Source organism: Rhineura floridana, chromosome 15, assembly GCF_030035675.1.
Source record: "Rhineura floridana isolate rRhiFlo1 chromosome 15, rRhiFlo1.hap2, whole genome shotgun sequence".
NCBI classification, from domain to species: Eukaryota; Metazoa; Chordata; class Lepidosauria; order Squamata; family Rhineuridae; genus Rhineura; species Rhineura floridana.
In genome coordinates this window covers 24142198-24169263 of record NC_084494.1, presented here as the reverse complement: position 1 = coordinate 24169263, position 27066 = coordinate 24142198, and the positions used below count along the sequence as shown (strand labels likewise).

The following is a 27066-nucleotide window of genomic DNA, read 5'->3' as shown; positions in this document are numbered from 1 at the left end:
TTTGAAATAGGTAATGTTTTGAATAGATTTTTGAGTTTTATTGAAATCTTACATGAACAAGAAGAAATTGGAAATACAATCACATCAAGGAACAAATTGCCACGGATCTGACGTTTAGGCCAAACAAATTTTGTAGGGCAGATTTTCAAAAAGGTGTGAAGTTATAACAATTTAAAAACACAGTTAACCTACTTCTAGGAATGCAAAACATACAGTCATGTTATTTTCAATACAAGAAAACTTAATTTTGTTTAATTTCTTAAAACTACGGAGACAAAGTACTAGCTTTACTTTATGTACAGCATATGCCTATGTAGTCTATCCCAAATCCAAAAAAAGAAAAAATGAAACTGTCCAAAAACAGAAGGTTTGCAAAATCATGATTTAACAGTGTCGCCCATCCTGCTGATAAACTGCTAAAATGAAGCCTAAAACGATAAAAAGCACTGTATCCCCAAACTGCGTTTGGGAATTCTGCAAGCTCAGTAATGTCCAAGTGCATTTATGAGAAAAGAAAAAAAAATAAAAGACGAGTATATACACAATAGAGTGATTCTTCAGCCCAATACAAATGGCAGCCAATCACTACTGAAGGATGAAACATTAAGCCAATTTTTGGAAGGATGTAGAGCTATAGCCAAATTCTATGTTGCCAATATTCCCACGCCCTCCTTATTTGTCTTACTTCCACTGTTGCCCATATGTATCCTGATAAAATTCCTGGTTGTCATTATTGTAACCATAGTTACCGGCATAGTCACCACCTTGCTGAAGCGGCTGCTGAGCGATGGGTTGGGAGCCCCAGTTCTGCTGGTTGTTGGTCTGACGGCGCTTGGAATCAGGTTGGTTGTACCCATCAGCCTTTCTCTTGCCTCCCACGTTGCCCCCACGGTTGCCCCTGGCTCCGCGAGCACCACGTCCTCTCTGTTGCTGGGCAGGACCCCCTCTCCCACCCCTGGCTCCTCTTGGCGGTCCCATTGGTGCCCCCCTCTGGGAATAGCCAGCTCTACCTCTTGGTGGTGGTGCTCCCCGCCCCCTAGGTGGTGGAGGTGCGCCTCGCCCACCCCTTCCTCCTCCTCTTCCTCTTATAGCATAGCCATCATCATAGCCGTAGTACGGATCTTCATAGCCACCACGGTAGTCATGATAGTCATAGCCATAATAATCATCGTAATAATCTTCATAGCCATAGTAATCTGGGGGATAGCCATAGCCGCCTCTCCCTCCACGACCTCGGCCTCTAATTGGAGGTGGCATACGAGGTGGAGGATAGTAATAATAATCTTCATACCTAATGAGCAGGAAAAAAGCATCACCATTAGACTTATGTGTTTTAAAAAATCCTGTTCAGGCAGAGTTCACCATGCCAGTATAAAGTATATTATTATGTTGCTATCAGATTAAAACTTCCTTCTTTGGGCTACATTTACAATTAGTGAAGTTAACACTCACGCAGTGCTTCTGGAGGCTTGTCTGGCAGCCTGGCGTTCTTTCCTTTTCTTATCTGGAGGCTTGGCTAATACTATTTCAATTTCTTCCCCCTCTATTTCTTTTCCATTCATTTCATTCATGGCCTGTTTCAAAAGCAAAAAAAAAAAGTTTCAATTCTATTCTACAAAGAAGAATCCTTCAGCGTTTCGCACCTTTCCACTCCTCTAAGTCCAAATATTCTCATATCCAAAGTAACTTCACTTTTCACACAATGCATATTCACATATTAAGAGTTTTACGAAGTGAATCACTTTACGTTTCCAGAGATGTGTAGACATTTGTGTGCAAGGCTTGCAATTAGCAGGTTGCTTAGGACAAGCATAGAACAGTCTTTATATGAGCACATATTCTTTGTAACCTTGAAGGGCTATTAGCTCTTTGTTTTACAACAGGGCATTGGTCTGGAGGCTGCACCCTTTTTCCTGGTAGGCAAAAAAATAGGCCCTATGGTGCTGCACAGTGAAAAATGAGCTCCTCCTGGGAGGAAGGGCGGGAAATAAATCTAATAAATAAATAAATAAGAATAATGCAGCACTAAAGGCTGCCACCAGTCCTGGCTCCTATTCTGACTTGCCTGAGCTGCTTTTAAACATGAAGAAGCCTAGAAAACAAACCAGCGAACAGGAGGGAAAGCTTGGGGGTTCTGGAAATGGAATAGGGGTGGTGGTGGGGAAACAGCCTTCCTCCCAGAACATTTATTTATGGGGCTGTGTGTGCCACTTAATATAGGCAAAGTGAACAATCCACTGGCAAAACCTTTTCTACATGTTGTGGGAAAGAGCAAGGAGGTTTAAATGGAGAGTAACAAACTGTAACAAACCAGTAAAAGTACTTGGCATTTATTAGTAACAAACAAACCAAAAAAAGTACTTGGCATTTATACAGTATTTTTCGGTGCTCAAAGCACATACTTTTATTTATTACATTTATATCCTGCACTTCCTCCCAGTAGAAGCCCAGAGTGTTGGATTGCATCCAATGCTGTGCTTGCACTCCTCCCTATTAGAGTCCCCAGCATGCCTTGAAAAAGCTCCCCTGAAGGCTAGGAAAGGGGCTCATGAAAGGCCTGAGATGTGGGGCACAGGCTGCAGTGGGAGGTTGTAAGTCAGGCAGAGGCTGCCTGCAAGAACGGATGCCAACTATAATCTTGTTATAACAACTTGTAATATAAGTTCATGTTAATATGCCCATTATTGCAGATGCAGGACGAGAGCAGCTAAAAGGTACTTATGAGTTTATGGCAGAGGACAGGTTTGAACTAAGTGTACTCAGCCAGCATGCAACACCACTTCTTGCTGGGCAACTAGAGGAAGTCCCAGGATGCCAAACCTGGAGTTGTGTGGACCAGAAGTATACATGCAACAAAGATTTATGACGTATGCTGCAAGCTTGGACTAGTAAAAGCCCACACAGCTACTGCCAGATGAGAATCTTTGCAGCCTTCTCCACGTTTAAAAGAAGTTCAGATCAACAGGACACATACAGGAAGCAGAAACACAAGTCTGCCAGGAGATACTTTACTATATCCCACCCCACACAGAAAAATGCTCATATTTTTGAAAATCAGGACTCTCCTATCACTGACCTACATCAGCAACAGGAAAAGGGTCCATGTGTAATATAAGTGAGCAGGAGACCAGATTTCTGTCTACTGCTCTACTTGGGTTGGTCTATTTTTCGTAAGGCCCAGGCCATGGCAATTTTTTAGTGTCTAGACTGGGGTGGGTGGGTGGATTTCACCCACTGTCCCCCAACCGCTGCGGGCCATGTTGATAGGTGGGAGGGGCTGCCCTTCTGTCAGTCACCTCACATCAACATGACATCAGGTGAAGTTTCCCTTTGCCTGTGTGGTGTGAAATCACATTGTGCAGGCAAAGGAACAGCAAACTCTACTTTTGAGAGGAAGCTGCCTACAATAAATTGACCTACACCACACTTAATGTCATATACAACATCATGAGTACAATAGATGGATGTGATTGGGTAAAATGACCTCACGGGTCAAACTAGGACTCTTGCCAGGACTAATTAGGCCCTTTCCCCACCACTGGTCTAGATAACGAGATAATGCACATCTACCTTGACTGCTGCCCCCCTGTCTTCGAAATGAACAAAAGCGTAGTCTTTTAATTTCTTCACTCTTTCCAGCTTCCCAAACTCTGAAAACGATTTCTCCAATATTTCTTCTGTCACTGTAGTGGCCAAGTTCCTCACAAATAAAACTTTCACCTGTTGTTTTTTTAAAAAACAAACAAAAAACCACGGAATTTTGACATCAGCTTCAGAACACCAGTTGAGAAATATTTCCTATTTTAGTTGAACTCCAGTAGCTCTTACAAAACAATTTTAGCATGCCTACTCCAAGGCTTCACAGAGTTATTGTTCAAGGAAAGATTACTTGCTACCTGTATCACCAGAGGCATTGATTCTGTCTCCAACTCTGAAATGGCAACAGACCATTAACTGCACATTTCAATGGTGGCCTCTGCAGAAACTATTAGGCAAATTCTTCATCTCCTTTGGCTTTTAATATTCTGCTTAGGAGATACAGACACATTTCCTTTTTGCTTATTTTTTTATATAATAGATCCCCAAGGAACAGAAAGTGGTGACCAGAAGCACCACTTCTATTCCTACTGCCAAGTGGATGAGAAGCATCGATGTACTTGTAATCAGGGCTGTGGAGTCGGTACGCCAAACCTTCGACTCCGACTCCTCTATTTTTCTACTGTCCGACTACGACTCCACCCAAAATTGCTTCCAACTCCACAGCCCTGGAAAGGGCTGTAAATGTCTTTTTAAATTGGAAGCTCTCATAGGAGCATTTTTATCGCTGCCTGAATATGCGCTGATCTTGGCATCACAGCATTTGTCTTCATCTGGGTCCTGTGTCATACACTGACACACAAAATGTTTTCCATCTTGAGTTATGGTGAAATGCTCAACTACAGCTGACTTCATGGGAAGCTTCTTTGACATTTTGAATTTATATTTTTAAAAATTTGTCAATCAAAATTTATTTTGAAGCCGGAGTCGGTACATTTCTACCCACTCAGACTCCACCCAAAATTGCTTCCGACTCCGACTCCACAGCCCTGCTTGTAATAGCATACTTCAGCAACCCTCACTTTGAGGCAGGTTAGGAAAATAGGGCTGTCTTACTCTACATCTGATAAGAGAAGCAAAAATCTGGAACGCATAATTCGAAGAATGATGTTTAGAAATAATTACAAACTTCTAAATGAGCGGGACATTTTTATGTCAAGAGCTGCATTCACTTACTGAAGGTGGGTGGGACCAGAACCAGCTCTCTTTCTGCCACCCTTCTCTCTTTGTTTCTATGTCAGGCAGGGAAGGAAATCGCACTTGGCACCCCAAGTGCCAAGAGTTTTAGTGTAGACATTGCCATTACAGTAAGGGTGGCTAACCTTTTTGGTTGCAAAGGCCAAAATTAATTCTTGGCCAGCTCTGGGAAATGCATGCCAGTGGTGGATATGGCTCCCATACACAGCCCCCCCAGAGCCCCCCACCTCAGTTGATCCATGCTGATCAGCTGAGGGAGGTTACTGATTGATTTGATCCCTTGGGATGGGGCAATTTTCACCCCCATCAGGGAGCTGAGCTCTGCCCACCCCAGCACTGTGTCTGTTTTGCTTTCCTTTTCGTTGCCCCCCAAATTAAGTGTGATCTTGAGGAACCAGATCAGGGCCCCAAACTGGGATTAGTTACCCCTACAGCATTACCTTTGCCATGACTTCTGGATCTGGTTCCTCTACTGGGTCAGCCCACTCCACAGTAACAACATTTCCCCAGACTTTTACTTTGCCACTCATCAGCCGACGTCGAGCTTGAGCTGCTGATTTGTGGTCCTCATACTCCAGGAAACAGAATCCCCGATTTTTCTTTTTATCATCAGGTTGATGATACAAGATTACATCCACTAAACCCTCTGTAAGGACAAGACAACTGGATGTAACATGCAAGTCTATAAAGCCTTTCTAGCTTGAAAAGCCAAATGAAGTGCAGAGGATTCAGCATAAACAGATCAAGTCTTTAACAATCTCATTAGCTCAAACAATGCAGAATACAAACACACACACACACACTATGTAGGGGTTATCAACTAAGACTAGAATTCTCCCATCTACCTACTTACTCCTAGCACAAAGAAGGTAGAAGTGCTGTTTCTTTGTCAAGCGCTTACAATTGGAACCTGGGTTGCCATTCCTCTCCCTGTATCCGGCCTCCTGGGTGACAAAGTGACCACCAATGACTATCACTGGGCCACCACCTACCAAATCTAAAGATCTGTGAATGGAGATTCCTCCAATAAACTGGTAGGGCTCCAAATGGCACTTACTTTGCTGCCACTGGGGATTTCATTTTTATTTTAGATGACTTCAACCTGCCATGCAGGAGATCTCCAATCTTGGCTAGATTTCAACATGGCTGCTTGGTATTTGAATGGGCTCCCCTCTTCTGCTACTGGAGACTTTGAAGCTTCTCCAAATGATCAAAATCACTGTTGCCATTACAGGAAGGCAAGGAAGCCCCTGGTGCATTACATCCTCTTCTAAAAGTGGTAGCATGGAACACAATGGCACCCAAATGTATAGAGCTTCTCATCCCACCATCTCTTCCCTTCCCAGCTATGTTAAACAAATGGAAGAGAATGTAAATTAACTGCACATCTGCTCCAAGCTAGGTACTATTCGGGCCCTATGGGAGAGATCCTAATGGTATTTTATATGTTGACATTGTTTAGTATGTTTGTTTGTTTTTTTGTTAATGGCACCTTGGAAGGGTTTGTATCTGGGATATAAAATAATTGTACTAACTAAACTCAGAGTCATAACTGGCATATTTATTGTTGACACTTGTCAGCTTGTTTTATAAGTGAAACAACAACTTTTTGCAATGTGATGTCATAAGCTTAAGTCCTTACCTGTGACTTTGCTGAACTCTTCTAGAATATTTTCCTTAGTCTTGTTTTTTGGAATTGATCCAACAAACAGCCTGTTGTTTGCCACAGAGATGCATACACCAAGGTGCTTACCAGAACGGATTTCATAGTTGTCACACTGAAAAGATGATGAAACTGAACACTCATCTTAACGCTTCAGTTTAATGAAACATGGATGATCAAAACCCCCACCTGCTCCCATTGGGAAGATCCAATAATATCATGATATCTACTACAAAAAGGGCATCCCACCTGGGCAAGATTTAATATTCCAATAAAGCCTAGTTCTATTCTCAATAATTTTTGCTAGTTTAGATTTTACCTCTTCTAAATACACTTTCAATGGAAACTTCTTAGGTTTATAATGCAAAATAAGTATGACTTCGCTAAACCACAACAACAAACATTCCAATCCATCCTCAGGATCTTCAAGCCAGATGTCCCTGGGAAGCTTCCATGCAGGCATGATGGAGGTAACCACCTCCTCCTTAGTCCCAATATCTGGTACTCATGGGTTTACTGCCTCTGAATAAGGGGGTTAGATCCTTAGCTATCATGGTCATTGTTATTCATAAATTTATCAATTAAAAGCTGAGTATGTTAATACAATTCATTGCTAAACAATTCTTAAGGCTACCTTCAAAAGGAAGATGTTTTAGTTACACCCTCTACTGTAATATTTCTATTGACGCAATCTCCTTTTTCAGATCAAGTGGCGTGGACTCCACAGCTTTTTGTAACAGTGAACATTCCAGAACTTACATATAAAGCCATCACTAGTTTACTTTCATTTTATTTTCAATCCATTTCCCAGCTCTGAATTTTCCTTTATTGCTGCTGCAACACACTAATGTTTTCAGTAAGCTTTTCCTTATGACCTGAAGGCATTTTTTCAGGCTATTATCAACAATTTAAAATCCATTAGTGTATATCTGAAGTTAGCATTCCCATTTACCCACTCAGCACATCACTCAAGATGCACTGGCAGAGCATTTCATCTTCCATTCTCTTACCCCATCTGCTGTTTGGAGAAAATTCTTTAGGTGGCAATCCTATAGACACTTACCTGAGAGTAAGTTCTACTGAACTCAATAGAACTTACTTCCAAGTACACAGGTCTAGAATTGTGCTGTTAATGCCTGCTTGGTAAAATCCCAATTTGGTATTATCCGCAAACCTAACACACTAATAACCCTCATTACAGTCCATTTATGGAAGATAATTAGCAGCAATTACAGATCCTTGCAGACTCTTCTGTATTGTGAAAGCTGTCATTCTCACATGTTTTATCTTCTCTTTTAGCCAGTTACCCATCATTTTATCCCATTTCTGCCATATTTTAGGAGCTTTGGTGAGGGGCCATGTCCAAAACATTTCTGAAAACTAACTACAGTGACTACTAGAACACCTCTATCTATCTGCCTCTTGACAACTGCAAATTTCTAAAAATGTTAATCAAGCATCACTTATGTTGCAGATGCCTTCCTACTTTATGTTTTCTACTAAAATTTACCTGGTATAGAAGTAATGCTGACACAGTAAAGTTATCATGGTGGTCACAATCACAACTCTAGGTATGAGGTCCCAAAGCAGAACTCAGTCAATTTCAGCCTGTAATTTCATTTATACTTATCAGATAGCATGGTTAAAATGAGAAGTGCCTTAAGTAGCAGCAATTTATAGCTAAGAAAGACAATTTCTCATTGTTAAGTGATCTGTAATGTTATGGGGCCTATTTGCAAAGTAATTATCAGCCAAATGACATATCCCACCTTTTATACAGGATTGTAAACAAGTGAAAGCAGAATATCTGGTTGAGGAGGAAAAAAGAGAGAGTGAGAAAAGACCATATATTATATCTCTAACTACATGCTATGAGTTAGACGTTCTGCACATATCTGAACAGTCACTCCATCCTGCAAGGTACTGAGCACTATGACAGAATACTCACCAATTTGACAGCTTCTTGTGCTGCATCTTTACTACAGAAAGTGATGAACGCATAGCCTCGATTCTGGCCTGAGAGGGGATCCATCATGAGCCTCAGGTCCCAAATTGGGCCTGCCTTCTCAAAGAGCGGCACCAGTTCATCTTCATACAAATCTCTAGGAATTTTGCCAACAAAAACCTAAAGGAAAACTTTTGTTTTAGTAAATGGCATTTCTTTTATTCAGTTAAGAAATGCAAATGATTTCAGAACTTATTTTCCTTTTCAAATACTTAGAACAGAATAGTTCCCATTCTAAGCACACTGACTACAATCTAGACAGCTACTTCAGGCATACTCTTTCTTGAATCATTGCTCTGCATACCACACAACACAAATGCTGGTTCAGTTCAGAGGTAATCAGAAACCATGGCTTCCCAACTAGATATCCTTGGGCTTATGTGCTCCCCTCCTTCCCAGAAGGGCAGCAAAGCTTCTCAATTTTAAACTAGCCACAGTTCCTCATGACGTATGAATTTGAGGAATTCTGGCTATTTAAAGTGGGGGGGGAAGTAAAACCATTTTCAACCCAAGGGCCATAATTCCTCATGAGCAACATTCCAGGGGCTTCAAGCCACTGGTGGGTGGGGCCAGAGGCCAAACGTGAGTAGTATAGTGGATGTGACTCTTACCTTCATATAATATACTACATTCCAGCCATGTAAAAGCAGAGGTTTCTACACATGCATCTCTCTATTACCATCCAGGGAAACGTGACATCATCATCGTTCAAGGACACATTCCAGCTAAGCATAAACACTTGGAGGGCATGGAACAAGAGTCTCAAGGGCTGGGAAAAGAGACCTTTGGCCCCTGGGCCTGAGGTTTTCCATCCCTAGTTTAAACTATGGTTTGAGGGCAAGCCAGGATCTGGAACCTAATTAGATCCTGACTTGTTGACATTAACCCTAGTTTAAACAAACCGTATCTCCAAGTCTGGATATCATGGGGAACTAAGGCTAGTTTAAAAAAACAGAAGTCTTCAATCTCTTATTTTCAGGCACAACGGGGTGTCCATGTCTGTGCACACACAAGTTAAAAGAGTATGTGAGCCCATGGCTTACCACAGCTCATTGTTTTATGCTCTCCATAACAGCCCCCACCTCTGTTCTGGAGGACTGAGGGACCCTTTGGAACAGTGTGGAGGGGTGGCAAGGCAAAGCCACAGGTGGGAATGGGATTAGCCAAAAATAGGCTCAATCCATTCTGCTGACGGAAGGTTCCACTGGATCAAAGCATGTTCCATCAGCAGAGGAGCACAATGATATATAACCCCATAAAATTATGTTCCTCTCAACTTAGGTGCGCACTACTAGGATGACTCCTATTCCACACAAGTCAGTTGATTTATTTATTCCATTCATATCCCACCTTTCCTTCAAGGAGCACAAGGCAGTTCTCCCCCACTCTTTATCTTTGCAACATCCTGAGTTTGGCTGAGATAGTGACTGGACCAAAGTCATCCAGTGTATTCATAGGTGTGTGGGAACTGGAACCTAGGTTTCCTTAGTCCAACTCACTACATCACATTGGCTCTCAAATACTGAGAAAGAATGCACATGGCTGTACAATTTCATAAAACCATGAGGCCTGCTGTCTACCCTGCACAACTGCCTTTAACATGACTTTTGTTATTTAATGGTTGCTGTTATTTGGCTTTACTTCTATTTTAATTTCATTTTTAAAATTGTTAGGCTACGCTGACCCTTGCGTTCCAGGATAAAAGCAAAAGACAACTGTTCTTTGAATTGTTAACATTTACAGAGACCCTACCTAGCATTTTAAAAAGTTGTAGTAAGTTTATTACAAAAAGTTGTTGCTTCACAACAGTTAACAAATTTGTTTTGCAATGAGTATCTCATCTGTTGATGATTAAAGTATTTGGGGGTGTGTTCTAAATGTAATGCTTTACAATACTTGACCATTATTTAATAATATTTTATGGTCAAATGTCCAATCCTACTTCCAACAAAAGGGAATGACAGACTAGGAAGCAATTCCAAGTTCACAAAAATATAAAAAAAAATTATCCCAGCCAGAACTGTATGTTGACGAAGATTCACACAAAAAGTTCACAAAGGAACTGCCAAAAGTTAGTCAAGCCTATAGGAAACAAGGAAATAAATGTTTGTTGGATAAAATATGACAGCACAAAGGAGAGTTCACTGTACTGATTCACATTCTTCCAATTGTCATATCAGTTATATACCTTTGTCCAGAAAGATAAGACAACTAAATAAAAATGTGAAGTACTCAGTATCTCAAATGTGAACTTATTAGATGTCAGCAAGTCAAGTGACAACTATTCAAGAGCACATATTAAAAAATAAAGATATTATCTTTTAAAAATTTGGTTTCAAAAGCATTTACAGCAGGGATGGCTATCTGTGGCTCTTTAGATGTTGCTATACTACAAGTCTCATCAGTCCCAGCCAGCATGATCAATTGCCCAGGATTATGGAAGATGCGGTCCAACAACATATTGAGGGCTACAGGTTAGCCAAAGGATTTATGACATCACATGAACAACTTTGAATATTACGGAAGTTAAAAAACAGGCCTGTACAGCTCAAGTGATCCACCATTAAAACAGTTTCCTGTAGGAAACACTATTTTCCCTTAGTGCCAATATCTGATTACAAATTTGGCTGAAAAATCATTTTTAATTATCATTAGAACTAGACAAATATTTAGTTTTATGTCTTATTAAATAGGCAACCACGGCTCTAAGTTTATTTATCATAGAGCAATCTTTAAGTAACTGCAATTTATATGCATCAGTATATATATACAAACCTCTGTGCCAATGCCAGGCTGGGATCCTGAGTAGACTGTATCTGGAGGGGGGCCACCATACTTTCGCTGGCCTGTAGTCACATCCAAAGTATAACCAGTTCTCTCCAGCAAAGCCTAAATTTTAAGGAAGGGAGAATTACAAGTAGAAGTTTTCATAACACAAATGGCATTCAACAGCACATTATTTACCAAGACAGAAAAAAACCCCAGAAGGAGTCGTATCCATAGAACTTCTGGACAAGATTATATCACCATTTCATATCCTAATCTGCACAGCCTGGTAACCCATCAAGCTAAATGCAATGTTCTTCTTGCTGCAAAGAATAAGGGGTTGTATTCAACTAAGTAAAATTCAGAATAAACTCATTGAAGTTAATGGACCTAAGTTAGTCTTGTCCATTAATTTCAAAGGGACTATTCTGAATGGGACTATCACAGGAAACAATCTGGGTCAAAAACCTGCCAGGCCGCAATATGTGATCAGCCAACTTTACTCAGATTGGTAGACCACAAGTTGTTCAAGGTCTATCCTTGAAAGATGAACACAATCCACATATCACATCAGCAACCATGCTGGCCATAAATCTTAATGGAAGTCCTAGTGGGACAAACTAACCCTGTTTATAAACTAATCAGGGAAGAATTGTGCTCAAGTTATATATGCCAAAGGACAGAACACTTACAAATAATAAAACCTTATGGACTCACTATTAAGGACTGGAAAATGAGAACGGATGTATGTTTGATCTATTTCATTCATGAATGCTGGTACTGAGTGCTCAATTGTCCCTTTTGCATCAACGCCCATTCTCCAGTGATGAAGACATGTGTACCAGGGCAGGGTCACATACATATATTTGGGTGGCTTTTGTACCAATTGGTCATCAGGAGCAGGAATGTGTTGGGTGGGTCTGGCTGTTCCCCATGTGATCTTCATGACTGAGGAATATGAAACTTGCTGCACTACTCCTTGCTTGGAGAAAAGGGTGCCCTCAGTTGCTGGAGGTGCTGAGTATATGTTTCTTGTTCAACCCTAGGGGAGGCATGTATACTGAGCTTCTGTAAGGCCTGTGTTCCCGTTAACTGGGCTCTATTTGTCACACAGTGCCATCAAAGTACATGACACTTTTCAGAGTAGCATAAGCAAGCACTCCTAAGAGCTTACATTCTTTGAGGGGCAAAGAGCAATGGAGTCATACAACCTTTGGCTTTATTTCACTTGGCAGTTAAAATGGAGAGGTTAAACTAAATGCTTCACAGAATATGTGGGCTTTGAAAGGAGAGCACAAGGTGGTATTATAACAGGGTTCTACAAGAGGGTTCTAGACATGTGGGGCAGCAAAGAAAATGGCAAAGTAGTTTAAGAGCACACGTTCTATGGGCAACTGAGAGAAATGGTGGGGAAGAAAGCTCACAGGCAAGCAATGCTCAAAGTAAGGTGGGGTGTCATCCCACATTTCAGGTGGACCTAACACCATCCTGCCCTGTTTAGCTTAATATGAAATAAGGTCATCCCCTTTTATTTTCCCACTATGAGCATTGCTAGCAAGGAAACTTCAGGATATAAATAAAATATATGAGGGCAAAAAAGGGAGGAGTTGAGGCTACAGGGAGCTAAAGTCAAGAACAAGGAGTTTGTGCTAGATGTAAACAAACTCCTTGCCTTTCTTTTAAAGTACTGTGACGTCACGTGTGTCCACTATGAAGTGGGAGAAAATTATCTTCCTTGTCTGGAATAGCAAGGAGAATGCACTTCGAGGTGGCAGATGCTGCCTCCTTTTGATTCTACAGGTCCTTACAGAGTTGTACCACCATACCGGACAGTATTTGACTGCTTATATACTATATACTATGGCTGCCAGCTTTTCTCCCAATGTGTGCATTGCGCTGTTAACTCTACATGACAGGCAGAAATATCACTCTGTGTTGTCTGTCTAACAAGCAACTTCTTGGAAACCATGCCACCCTGGGCTTCTACTGCGAGAAAGGGTAGTATATAAATTTAACAAATAAATAAAGCCCCTGCAAAGGGGAGCAGAAAGGTATGACTATACTAGTTTCTACTTGTTCTTAGGAGAAGTGCTGGTGCACTGAATCTGATGAGCCATGTCCCTCTCTTTCTCTCCCTGCTTCAAGTGCTGCACATACCTCATTCCAGAGGTATAGGGGTTTTCCAATCTGTGATTAAAGTGAGCTAAAATTGTACAGGTGAGTTAAACAAACAAGCTGCATATGCTATCAGAGCAATTTATAGCTTTAAGGTCTAGTGAGAAGCAGTAGACCAGACAAAGGTTCTGACTACATTATATATAGTAGGTTCTAGTTCTGGTGTACAAAGCCCTATACAGCTCAGGACCAGGATACCTGAAAGATCGTCTTACCCCTTATATACCCAGTCGATCACTGCGCTCTGCAGGTGAGGGCCTCCTGCAGATACCATCTTATCAGGAGGTTCGTTCTGCACAATATGGGAAATGGATCTTTAGTGTGGCGACACCTACCCTGTGGAATTCCCTCCCCTTGAATATTAGGCAGGCACCATCTCTGCTATCTTTTTGGTGCCTTTTGAAGACTTTCCTCTTTCGACAAGCTTTTTAAGTTTTTTCTTTAATAATATGTTTTTAAACTTTTTTTTAAAAAAAGATGTTTTTACAGCTTTTTTAGAAAATGTTTTTAACATTGTTTTGTTTTAATGTATTTTAAAGTCTTTTTATGATGTTTTAAAGTGTTTTTAGCGTTTCTGTTTGCCACCCTGGGCTCCTGCTGGGAGGAAGGGTGATTAGATAGATTAGACAGATTAGACAGATTAGACAGATAGACAGATTAGACAGATAGACAGATTAGACAGATTAGACAGATTAGACAGATTAGACAGATTAGACAGATTAGACAGATTAGACAGACAGACAGACAGACAGACAGACAGACAGACAGACAGACAGACAGACAGACAGACAGACAGACAGACAGACAGACAGACAGACAGACAGACAGACAGACAGACAGACAGACAGACAGACAGACAGACAGACAGACAGACAGACAGACAGACAGACAGACAGACAGACAGACAGACAGACAGACAGACAGACAGACAGACAGACAGACAGACAGATAATAGTGAATGCAATTTCCAAAGCACACCTTATACTTAATGAGAAGGAAAAGCCACGGAGATGTGCTTCTCTCCAACACAAGGACGAGATGGTGTTACAAACACAGAATAGCAAAAGAACCATAACAATTTATTTAACATCATACAATTCCCACCCCAGTATGTCTTGCTCCAGGACAAGTTCTCAAAAGCGACATCAGAGCAATGCAATGAGCCTCCTGAACACAAAAATGTCTACACAGAAGTTCAGTAGCACTTTTATCTGCTGCTGTTAACTCAGCATATGCTTATATTACCTTAATTTTTGCTTCATCTGGCCCTTTTGTTGATTCTTGTACTTTGCTTCCTTGTTTCTCTCTCTGTCTGTAAGTCTTCATAACTCCACATAAAAATGCACTTTTGTTCTGCAGATACAATTTATGAAATAATTCAACAGGAAGATATAAAAAGAGACCTGAAGCCATTGAACCTAGCATAGCCAGTTTGTGTGAACTAACTAGTGTCCTGAAAAACATCGCTTGCTATAATTTCTTTAACACAAACAACCACTCCATTAAACACATCAGGCCGAGGACTCTTAATATGCAAGTCTTACTATGCACATGCAACTCTAGACTTCAAGATGCAATCCTATACATGTCTTCTCAGAAGTAAACCCACTAAGTTGAATGGGGCTTACTACCAAGTAAGTGCACAATAGAATTCCAGTCTAAACGGAGTGTTTGAGAGGCAACATTGTTAAAAAGACATACTGCAGGAGAATCAATCAGGAGAATTTCAATCAGAGTTCAAAAAAGGAATTTCAACCTTAGCCAGTTTGTTGTTGCTTGTTATATTCACGTTAGAAACAATATTACATTTGCAAACCTATTTCTTCACACCACAGGAGCTCTTACCTTACCTGTACATGCGACAGGTCACTTTCCTTAAACTGCTGTAATACAGAGAGGGCTCCTTCTTCGTTAAATTCTCTAAGAGCATCTATTGCTCTCTCATCAAGATCAACATAAGCTACCAATCCTAAAAAATTAAAAATAGAGAAAAGTTACAGATTCCCATTTAATTATACTGAGAGAACTTAGTTTAACAACATTATTTTAGTTTGCTAAAATTGAAGTACTTGAGCTTAGTAAGTCATAACTACTGTAGACTAAATTTGTATTGAGAAACAATTGTTTTAGAATTTTGGGGAATATTCTGCTGCACAAATCAACACTACATATCAGGGTTTGAAATAATGAACTCTGGCTCACATTCCCTTTAAGAGTATATCTTCCAGATGGAGCCATTTCAAACTATGCATAAGGAATACATAATCTAACAACAGTGTGCTACAGCAGCTATTTGAGCAACTTATCAAACCAACTTCTACCCCTTCAAAAAAAAATCTAAATTGAAAAATTCTCTCTCTGGGGATTACAGTGGATGTTTTTGCTTATAGTTAAATACCATTTTGCCACAACTTTCCAGCCAGTGATATTATTTCGAGCCCTGTTATGTACTTCAAGTACACTAATATTAGGCTTACAGTACAAACTCACATATTGTAGGACCAGTTCTGAAGCGCAAACTACTTTCTTTTCCATGATCAAAAGTTAGTAGAAGTTTATGGAAAACGTTGAACACTTCTGCTTCCATCAGTATTATGTGGTAAGATGCTAAGATTTTTGTACCAACTTCCAATAAATATCCAGAGTGTTTTGAATAGTTAAGGATTTTAAAGAACACTAAAAACATCACTGTGCTGTAACACAGAGAATAGGAGTACACAGAGACTGCATTTCAGAATTGATCCTGCATATTGGAAGGAACTTGCATCATTTGTACAGGGACAAAACTCAGAGATTTTAAAAGTCATGAAGTTCAGCCCCAAGTTTAGCTATTAGAAATGAGTTGTAGCGAACAGTACTAAAAGACCCCAACAGGCTAAGTTTAACAGATGAAGATTTTGTACAAGTATTTCTGAATACTAGGTAGCAAAATGTTAAACATTAATGCACTTTAAAGTTTAGATAAGTATGAAACTCCTCATGACACAACCTAAGTGCAACACATTCTAAAATCCTGTACATAACATTTCTCAGACACCTACACTCAAGCCACTAAGTGCGCATCATCATGTACCACAACCTTAGAGAAGTGTCTCTCCAAGGAAATAAAAGCTACCTGTCAGGAACTCACTGGGATTGTCTGTCAAGACAGATCAGCCACATGAGTCAAAATATCAATATAATGAAGACAGATATGGTATTATTTTGAACTGCCTTAAACTTGCATAACTTTTGGAGTATTTTAGGGAAGAAAAGATAATCTTGCCACTAAAGTATTTGAGGTAAGGGCATGAAGCAGTTCCATTTACATGTCTAAATATATTCACAACACGCATACTAAAGAGGAAGAGGAAGTTTCTATTTCACACCCAAAAAAGTATGTGTTTCCTAAAGTAGAACATGTGTTCTCTCTCTCTCTTTAGAATACACAATAAGCCACTTGCTCCATGCAAGATAAACATAATTCAAGTAATTATTAATCTGAATACGTCAGTTTAATTGCTGATATGGATTGAACTATTCACTAGGAGCTACACAACATGAAATTAACATACCGACTGGAATTCAAACATAGCCCCAAGCCAATCAAGCGAGCTATTTCCCTCAATAAGCCACCTACTCATATATTAAGTGTTTAAAATAGTAACTGTAAAATTGATGAAGGTAGTAAGGCAGAAATAAATTATTTTATAGAGGAAAATTACAATTCAGTAAGCTGGAATGTCCACTTTTACTTGTGTCTATGAAACAGTTAAGTGTCCTGAAGACCTAAGATACTGTCAACACGTCGAACCCAATTTGACCTCAAATACGTGAAAGCAGCTGTACATTCAAAGCTACACAATACAAAACACAAGTAAATTTTCAACTTTAAAACCTAAAAATTTGAAAATTGTTTGCCTTCACTTTCATAACCAATCAGAAACAAGAAATGCATATTATACCTGTCTGAAATATTTCATCAAGTCTCTCTGCCACCTTCTGTGGGAGGCCTGCCTCTATCAGTGTCTTGTAGTGTTCTGTGTGAGTTACACTGGAAGTATCCATTGGTTCTTCCTCTTCTTTTAACTGTACCGCATTACCATTCACCTGATTAGCCATTTTATTATGCTGCTGGAAAAAATTCAGGAGCTATATTACATAAAGCCAGAAATAACTAATTTGTAGGACAATGCATTTATCTAAACTAATTTGTAAACATGCTGCAAGTGACTTGAATTAAACCTATAATTTAAAGCCTTTAGAATGCAGCTCACCTACAAAAGTACAATTCTAAATATTGTGGAATGTGTACATGGAACAGTGCACAATTTTAAGCACTTCATGTACATCAGGTTTAATTTTAACTTTTGCGTGATGCATTTCTGTGATGATCTTACTGGCAGGGAGTATCCTGGAATGCACAAACATCTGCCATTATTACCCTGGTCTCAAAAAGATTTTAAATCAATGTATGCAGCTAAATATGCAAATGTCAATACTTGATTTTCATCTTTCCCATACTTTTCTGGCTTAATTCCATGTCTTCCTTCAAACCCAACATATTGTTACATAAGAGAAGCCATGCTGCTTTAATGTACACTAGTTGCCAGAACACTTAAAAAAATAAAATAAGAACATGCCACATCAGGTTTTGCACAAGTGGAACAATCAATAAACGAATTGCACTTCACATAACAGCAAGATGAACTTGTATTAAACTCTGCATATCATAGCACAGCATGGTATTCCAGGTATTAAGAGTATAAATGAAAGGTTTAAACAAAAGGCAGTGCCTTCAATTTTCCATATCAGTGAGAAAGACTTGATGTAAAAGTCAGTAAGAGGACTGCAGAGATATGAATGAAAAAAGTACCACTATCCTCTCAAACAACTTATTTTATGTGTCTGAATATCAACTGATGCTTAGTATTCCGTCATAACAGTAGAGGCGATAAATAAATAAATATATCACTACTTAGCAGAGCAGCAAAGCAAGCTTGACTTTTCCAGAAAAATTCAGTAAAAAATGGAATGAAAACTTTTTAAAAGGTTTGTGGTAAACACTAAAACTAGTCCTTAATACTAGATACAACTTGAAGATAACAACCCAAACAGAATCATGCAAGAATTAAGGTATCAAATGCAAGACAAAATAAGATGTCCCGCTCCAGAAGAGATTTGCTAGCAACCTTTTAGTTCAATGGTAAGGAATTATTTAATTCCTAATGGGCTGTATACATACTGTAGCATGTGCAAAATACGTAGTACACTATCCATTTTTGTAGCAGGTACCACCACACCTTTCTGTTACAGACTGTATGAAACCCCTTAAATTTCTGCTATTTGTCCTGCTTCTAGACATGTCCTGTCTAGTCTAGTTATATTAAGCTTTAATTTTATCTGAAGCGAAAACATATTAAAAGTGATAATCTACACTACTAGCAGCATATCACAAGCTCCAGTTACTCCTTTACAGGGAGCACAGCACTGAAGGAAGAAGCTCTGCCATGCACAAAGCCATTTTCCCCAGTGAAAACTATAGATAGTTTTGTTTAACAGGAAAGACATCAAGAATACTATCCAAGCAAAGGCTAGTGTAAATTTGACCTGCTTGAGAGATTAATTGAGTCTAGCCATCATTCACCTTGTCCCAACAAGAGGCACATAGGCTTGATTGTCTCCAGCAATAAAGTGCCAACACTACCAAAGCAAAGACAGCCGTCTGAAATTTTTTTTAAAAAGTTGTAGCACAACAACAACAACAAAAATAAGAACACATTTAGTTCTTATTCTAAATAGTGTATTTTCAAATCTTTCCCCTCTAAGGGGATGTTCATATATCCAGGATGTATAAAGATTCTCAATGAGCTACAAAACACATGACCTCAAGAGTGTGAAAAAAAAATACAGAAGACTCTTAAACTGTGTTTTTTTGAAAGACTGATTAGCATTCTTAGAGATAGGTTTACCCAACCTATGAGTATAGAATTACCAGAAAATAATTCTCTTCAGAAGTGACAGCGCTGTGAAAAGTAAACTTTTCCTTCCTGGGCAGAGGTTGCCTGTAAACAGATGTGGATTCTACATGGAATCCTGCTCCCCACCAAGTCCAGAGTGTGGGTGGGTTTTTTGCAATTTTATAGAACTACTGAGTTATTAACATTATTGGAAATACACTAATACTGTACAGCTAAACATTTTTTGCCTAATCAGAATCAGCATTTATGTCTTAAAACATTTATTCCATTGTCTAGGCTGAAAAATTATCACAGATTTTCAGCACTCTAAAAACCCTAGCCTTCAGCATGACATTTCTATACTACATAATACAAGTCTCTTAAATATTCACTCTTCACACCCCAATCTTCTCATTCCCCAGCACTGGACTGAGACTGCAACCAAAATAATGTTAAATGTCTTTCCAATAGGCTTTCAGATCTAAATGGCAAGAAATGTTCTTACAAAACTTATTTGCATGTAATTTTGTGCCTTAAGATTACGGCATAGTCTGAGGGGACATGAAGTTGTCACCCTGCTGAAGCTAAAGAGGCCTAAGAGGCTTAGGTCTGCTCAGTGGCTGGATGGGAGACTGCATGGAAATCCCATGCACGCTGACTTAAAGACAGGACATAAGGGTACTAAATGAAATGGAAATGGACTGCCTTCAAGTTGATCTTGGCTTATGGTGACCCTATGAACAGGGTTTTCATGGTAAGTGGTTTTCAGAGGGGGTTTACCACTGCCTCCCTCTGAGGCTAGTCCTCCCCAGCTGGCTAGGGCCTGCTCAGCTTGCCACAGCTGCACAAGCCAGCCCCTTCCTTGTCCGCAACTGCCAGCTAGGGGGCAACTGGGCTCCTTGGGACTGTGCAGCTTGCCCACGGCTGCACAGGTGGCAGGGCACATAACCCCTGAGCCACTCACTGTGGGAGTGATCTTTAGCTGGCCCTTGACACCCAGGAGACACGAGCGGGGATTTGAACTCACAGACACTGGACTCCCAGCCAGGCTCTCCTCCCCACTGTGTAAAACAATTATATATAAATCCCTGCAAAAATGACACAGGATCCATAGTTTAATTTCTTAATTCATTGTCACTGAGTTTGTACAGCTCTAAAATCATCCAAAAATAAAGTTTATGCTCCAATACAATGAGTTAAGATTTTCCCACACACACATTTATTAAGCTTCTGTTTTATCGTTCCATAAAGATGCTCAAGATGACTTCTCTTTTCTTCTGAATATATCAACCTATGGCAAACTTAAACACCAAATAAACGCACTCTACTAAAATTTACTGAAATTGGAGACACGTATGTACGAGGGTATTATTCTCAGCCTTCTGTTCTGACAGTACTACCAGCACCCCACAGAGCAGGGTTTGTCCAAGTACAGCAATGTAACTAACAGCCCAATGCTCTGCTCAAAAGGTACACAAATGAACTCATTGCAGTTACCATGCTAACTCTTAGATTCTGACTTCATATTAAGCTTTAGAGGCAAACTTCCAAAGCAAAATAAAGTCAGAGACTGACCCTGTCTCATCACTGAGTCTGGAACTCAGGCAAGAGACACAAGATATCATCTCTGACTTTGCACTGTGCTTTGGAGGCATTCTGAGTGGCATTATAGTGTGAAGTCAGGGATGAAACCCTGCAGATTTTCTTTAAATTTAAATTGGATTGGATTTAAATTGGATTTAAATTGGATTTAAATTTTAAAAAATTAGTAAAAAAAGGACCTGGGTCTGCGATATTGTCAGGAATACTAATTATACAACTTCTAATTATATTCTATGAATATGTTAACAGCTTATGGAGATGGCAGATGACCTATCAACCGTATTCTACAAATGGTGTCAATGAATGGTGCCAATGAAGTGCAATCTCTCTAAGTGCAAAGTTAGAGTAACGAATAGAGAATTTGGGAAGATGGAGTAGATCTGAACAAGGAGGGGAGGGAGCACTGAAGTGGTAATTCTGCTATTAACAGCAGTAGCCTCTTCTGCAGCTGTAGAGAGAATTCTTTCTTCCTTTGGATTAATTCATTCTAAATTGAGAAATAGGTTGGGAAACTGAAAAAACCAAGAAAGCTTGTTTGTCTTTTCCAGACAATGAACAAGGAAGACAAAGGTGAAGAAGACTAAGTTAACTGTACAACCCAACCTTTTAAGTTTCTCATGTTGACTTAGTTGAAATTGCCTAAATTTTATTTTTTAAAGAACTTTAAAAATTGAAATAGTTAACCATTCAAACATCCATGTGCATGTTTTGTAAATGTTGTTGTTTGTTGAAAAAGAAAATTAACCAGAAGCACAATCTTATTAGCACAATTTAAAAGCCTGTTTGGTAGTTGTGCATCTGGCACATTATGACAGAAATATCATTGATTAATTGAACAGTTGGAGCTGGTTCATCTTCTGAATGACTTCTCAAGTTCATTCTGCTTTAGCAGTAAAATGACCAAATTATCATCCAATTTTTGATTAAAATTAATCCAAAAACAATTCAGAACAATTGCTGTGTACCTATTTTCTAATGAAGTCTGTATCTCTAAATATGTATTAAGGTTATATTAAACAAAAAGGTACTTCTACTAAAAAATGATGATTAAATAGGATCTTCCTCACTAGTGATCTAAATCATTAAAATTGAGTCCTCCAGGGAAGCGATTTAAATCAATGTAATTTAGATCAAAATCAACTCTGATCAGGGATGGGCACCCACATATACACAATCTGTGCAGAGGATTGAAAGGGGCAGGACTGGTGGTGACTATAAATAATGGCTGGCTACAAAGGCCAACTAAAGTTTGTGGAGTTCTGGCTATGCTTGTAAAATGGCAGACACTATATTTCTCCTTTCACCTGTGCAAATTAATCAGCATCTTATCCTCCAGCCTGACTAAATGCCATCCTCCTTATCACTCCATGCAAGGTTCTTTTGCACCAGTGCTAGATTGCTATTCTGTTACACCTGTGCCTTTTGCAACCTCCAGTGAGATTTGCTACTCTATCCTATGTTCTAGCAACCTGTTCTAATATGTTAGACCAGGGTTTGTGGAGTGACAGCTGGGGGAGGCTATAAGTGAGTGAAATTCTGCTCTGAGGGGTGAGTCACCTGTGTGTGTGGGGGGGAATATTGAAGAATTTATTCTGTGAATAAATATTATAAATTCCTGCCACTTCTTGTGTGCAAAGGTAAGTACGTGCGCTGCTTATCCTATGGGGCCCTTCACTTGGACTGGTCTTCTGCATTTAATTATAATTCACATTTCCAAACTGTAGTTTTGCACTAGGGCCTATTAGGGCTCCAACTCAGGCATCCTATGCAGGATGCCAGCTAACATTACCCCTCCTATATACATTGCTACTCCTCTGAAACTGCTACAAAGCCATGCATACTTCAGCTGTACCCTTACAGTTTTTTGAGTGTGACTGAGCTGCCGGAGCTCACTGCACTGGTGTAGGAACCGGGCTTTTGGCCACACTAGTTCAAGCTACATACAGCACATCCTAAAGCATGTTTACTTAGAAGTTGCACTGTATTCACTATGCTTTACTTCCAATTATGCATATCTATGCCTTAATTGTCACCCTAGCCAGCCCAGTTGATTCTTGACATGAGTTGACTTTGACTAAATAAATTAACTTTTATTCTAAGGTAACATGACGTTTATTCTATTTTACTATTTCTATTTTTAAACCTAGCAAAAATCTTAGTACAATGTTATCCTAAAGTTCAATCAATAATTGAAGTCAATAAAAGACACAAAACACACCAACAGCCAGCTTTGTTCTTACACTGGAATTTTACATCTTATTTCAATAGTGGGAGAATCAGCAAAACAGATTTATTGTAAAGTAACCCACTACACTCCAAAGGCAGTAAAATTTGCGAAATAATGAGCTACCCAGTGCAAATGCACTATGAAGCAAGTCTCACTGAGTTTAATATGGTTTACTCCCTAATAGGTTAATAATAATAATGAGAAGGAGAAGTTAATAAATTGCAGCTACAGATAATGATTTATAATGTAAGCTAAATAGCAACAGGGACTACTGCACTCTTATACTGACAACCAGCCAGATGGGCGACTAATAAATTTAATAAATAAATAAATAAATATAAAACTTGACATAAACACTACTATAACAAAAATGCTACTACCATTTAACAAACTACATCCAAATAACTGGTGAATATTTTTTGTTAGCAGAAAAAAGTATTCAGCAAAGTGTTTTTTCCTCAGGAAAAGTCAGTATGTTTTTGCAAACTAATGGAACACAGCATAGCCATAATATTTGTATGTGGTGTACTTAAATCCCTTCTAGCTCACATAAACATTTCAAGGAGTTTCATAAACAACCCACTGTCATTTTTCTGAACTTTAAAAATGAAAGAATCACATTTCTCAGGCAGAGAAACTATTTTTGCCTATATGTTTTGGCACTGAAGACACAATCCAAGCCACTTACTGCCAAGTAATCTTATCTACCTAAAAATGCCATAACTCTCAAATGATTATATGCCATCACAAACTTCACTTTACCGATTATAAACTCTAAACTGCCTCTGCATATGTAAAATGGTGATATAAACCTACAATTGCAAGTCACCTAGTGGAACAAACTTCAAGTAATCACAATGCATTCAAGCATGTGCCATGTACCTAAACAACTTTGAAACTATTTCTGAAAAAAGCACATGCTGCAGAAAAAAGTTAGCTAGCCTACAGGCTCCATAGCTGGTGCTTAACTTCACAACTGTAGCAGTGCTGCAGTTAAAGACACCATTCCACTAAGCTTCCACTGCTGTCAAACAAGAACCAACAGCTGTCAACAGCTCCTATGCTATTCACGGGAACTAGAATTCCCAATTCATCACTCTTTCACACAACACAAATCACCACTAACTGTCAACTCGGATTTTGGCAGGGCCATGAAAAATCAGTGTGATACGTTTCAAATCAACTGAGGGTTTTTTGGTGGGGGGAGATATACCCCACTTAAAAACTTACTGTCTTCCCCTGGGAAAAGGCACAACTGGCAAATTGGTTGGTTTTTCAAGGACAGCAGTTCAGTGCATGTTTGCTCAAAAGTTAAATCTTACTGTGTTCAACAGGGCTGTTAAGTATGCTCAGGAGTGCAGCTGTACAGCTGGATCCCCGATACATGTACTGTATATCCTCAACTAAACCCACCGGATTCAAAGGGGCCTTAATCCCAGTTAAGCGAGCCTAGTCTTCCAGGTCAGCTCCATCCTGTGCCTGTTTATTCACGATTTAAATCAGCTTGTTTCAACTGCGGTTTATTCCCAGGTAAATATACCTAGGATCACAACACTAAGGCAGTATTTCTTAAACCTGGCACCGGGGAAGGAAGAGGAAAGGGGCAAGAATCTAAAATCGTTCCCAGTGGCAAAAATAAAGAAAATAAAAATGGAAATCCCCATACAAAAAAAACCAGCCAACTGAATCGGGAGCTTACTTTGGATTCAGTCTTGGATGACAGAGTCACAACACGCCCCCCGCTTCCCCCGTGTCATCACAGAGGGGTTGGGCCTACGAAGCAGAGTAAGTGCTTAAGGACCTCTTCTTTTCTCTTTCTTTCTCTCTCCTCATGGACTGCGGTCAAAACCCCAGTGGGTTCTAGGCACGGACAGCAACACTCCGGTGAGGGCCTGCCGAGCTCAGTCAGAACTAGAGCAGAAGGCGCCAAGGCGCCAACCCGCCCACAGCTGGGCCTACCTCCCCGCCCCCACGTCGAGCGCGGGGCCTGCACCGCCGAGACGCATCCACAGCCGCGATGCGGCCACAAAAGGCGCTTTAGAGAGAGCGCGAGGCCTGGCGCGGCCGCTTCCTGCCTAGCCCTGCCGGCGGCTTCCCCTCCCGATACTTGTGCTCGCTCGATCTCTTTCCCTCCCCAGTTCCTCGGCCAAGTGGTCTTAGCGAGAGACTCACCGGAGCGGGACCTGCGCGGCGCGGCTGGATCAGCAGCTGCAAATGGCGCGCGCTCCTCCCCTTCCCTCCCCTCATGGACGACAAGAGCGACCCCGGCAACGCGAGGGGTTTCCCGGAACTGTTTCCAGGGACTGGCTCCCGCGGCCAATCCGCGGGCGGCGTTTCGGAGAGGCAGCCCGAAGCCTCTATCGGGGCCAGTAGGCGGGAGCAGGCGGCGGCCTCCCCTTCCAATCAAAGGCGAGGGAGCGCCTGGCCAATCCGTAGAACTGGGAAAGCTATGGCGCGCCGGTAGGGTTAAGACGGAGGAAAGGAATCCAGGGCTTTTTAAAGAGCGGACGGTTCCCGCTTTTTGTAGTTGGTTTCGAGACAAAGGGAGTCTCGCTGGTTGCCCAACTTTGAGTCTTACTAAGGCCTAGTTCTCGTTGAAGTATCTGAGCCGTAGTACTTCAGCCTGTGCACCTTTGAATACTCCTTTTAAAAAACACATACACAAGCAAACCTGGAAATAAATCTCTGCTCATAAAAAAAAAACCTCTTAGTATCTCGGGAAGGCAAAAATACAATCTTTCTCCCTCAAATGCTAGCTTTCTTTGCTCGGGAATTTATTATCATCATCATATGAAGAAGCGTCCCATCATGTATTTCTGCAGCTAAGGGAATGGTCAGTCAAGATTAGGCCTTTTCAGTTATGTTCCCCAAAGTACCAGTCTCTTCCCATTTCATCCCCTTTGAGAAATGGGTTAGAACATTTCTATTCCAGAAAAAATGTAAGATAGAGCATTCATATTTTATGCTACTGTGGTTTTTTTCTTTTCCTTTTAAAAAAACATCTTGGTGTCTTACGATTTTGTTGATTTCACATTAGATTGGATTTAGCACAGCGGGGAGGAGAGCCTAGCTGGGAGTCTACAGTCTGTGAGTTCAAATCCTCGCTCGTGTCTTCTGGGTGTCAAGAACTAGCTAAAGATCACCCCCAGTGAGTGGCTCAGGGGTTACGTGCCCTGCCACTTGTGCAGCCATAGGTAAGCTGCATAGTCTCAAGGAGCCCAGTTGCCCCCCAGCTGGCAGCTGCGGACAAGGAAGGGGCTGGCTTGTGCAGCTGTGGCAAGCTGAGCAGGCCCTAGCCAGCTGGGGAGGACTAGTCTCAGAGGGAGGCAATGGTAAATCCCCTCTGAATACCACTTACCATAAAACCCTATTCAGAGGGTCGCCATAAGTCGGGATTGACTTGAAGGCAGCCCCCCTCCCATAACCATTTATTGGAGAGCAAGCACCATTACTCTTGGCTAACCTTATTTGTGAGTACAGTAGATATGTATAGGACTGCACAGTAAGCTGATTTGTGGATTTAAATTTCATATTGCGAGTATATGTTATATACTACAAATACATATAACATGTGTTATAAAAGATGGGGCTGCTCAGTCCTTCTGGTATTTGATATTTCATACATTAGGGTTATTTTAAGTTTTAAGCATTTAAGCACTCTTTTAAAGACTGGATGAGATTTGTTTCTTTTGTATTTAACCTGTTGTCTGTATATTTTTGGATGATCTATTCTTTAATTTTGAATTGCAATGACCTATGGCTATATGTAATAAAGTCTGTAATATAACATAACATATCCAGTAGTATCTTATGGGTGGTTGCTAGCCTCTTCCAGTGGCTTTTTTAATGAAAGGAGTATAAATATTTGTTAATTAATTAAATAGCTCACCTGAAC

The 27066-nt window shown here is 40.2% G+C and overlaps 1 protein-coding gene across 5 annotated transcripts; it reads right to left on the bottom strand.

Annotated features, from left to right (window-relative positions):
- Positions 1-25449, bottom strand: HNRNPR (heterogeneous nuclear ribonucleoprotein R). 5 transcript variants are annotated; one of them, XM_061597139.1, is made up of 11 exons: positions 25344-25449; positions 17348-17513; positions 15254-15372; positions 14649-14756; positions 11238-11351; positions 8406-8582; positions 6437-6572; positions 5235-5440; positions 3571-3720; positions 1453-1574; positions 1-1291 (listed from the first exon to the last, which is right to left on the bottom strand). In XM_061597139.1, exons 1-11 carry the CDS (start codon positions 25416-25418, stop codon positions 682-684), a joined length of 1983 nt encoding a protein of 660 aa, XP_061453123.1. In that variant the 5' UTR covers positions 25419-25449; the 3' UTR covers positions 1-681. The 5 variants fall into 5 exon arrangements, with proteins under 5 accessions (XP_061453123.1, XP_061453122.1, XP_061453124.1 ...); XM_061597138.1 differs by having other exon boundaries at positions 17348-17516; positions 25344-25448; XM_061597140.1 differs by lacking the exon at positions 25344-25449 and adding an exon at positions 24871-25094 and having other exon boundaries at positions 17348-17516.
- Positions 25450-27066: the final 1617 nt, after the last annotated feature.

What these genes read in the sequence shown, in the direction of transcription:
- HNRNPR (XM_061597138.1), bottom strand. Translation starts at nt 25,418, where the DNA reads ATGAGGGGAGGGAAGGGGAGGAGCGCGCGCCATTTGCAGCTGCTGATC. An exon ending in AGCCTGGCATTGGCACAGAG is followed by an intron (nt 8,583 to 11,237) that starts GTTTGTATATAT and finishes GTTTTCCTTTAG; the next exon opens with GTTTTTGTTGGCAAAATTCC. An exon ending in AGAGTTCAGCAAAGTCACAG is followed by an intron (nt 5,441 to 6,436) that starts GTAAGGACTTAA and finishes TTGTCCTTACAG; the next exon opens with AGGGTTTAGTGGATGTAATC.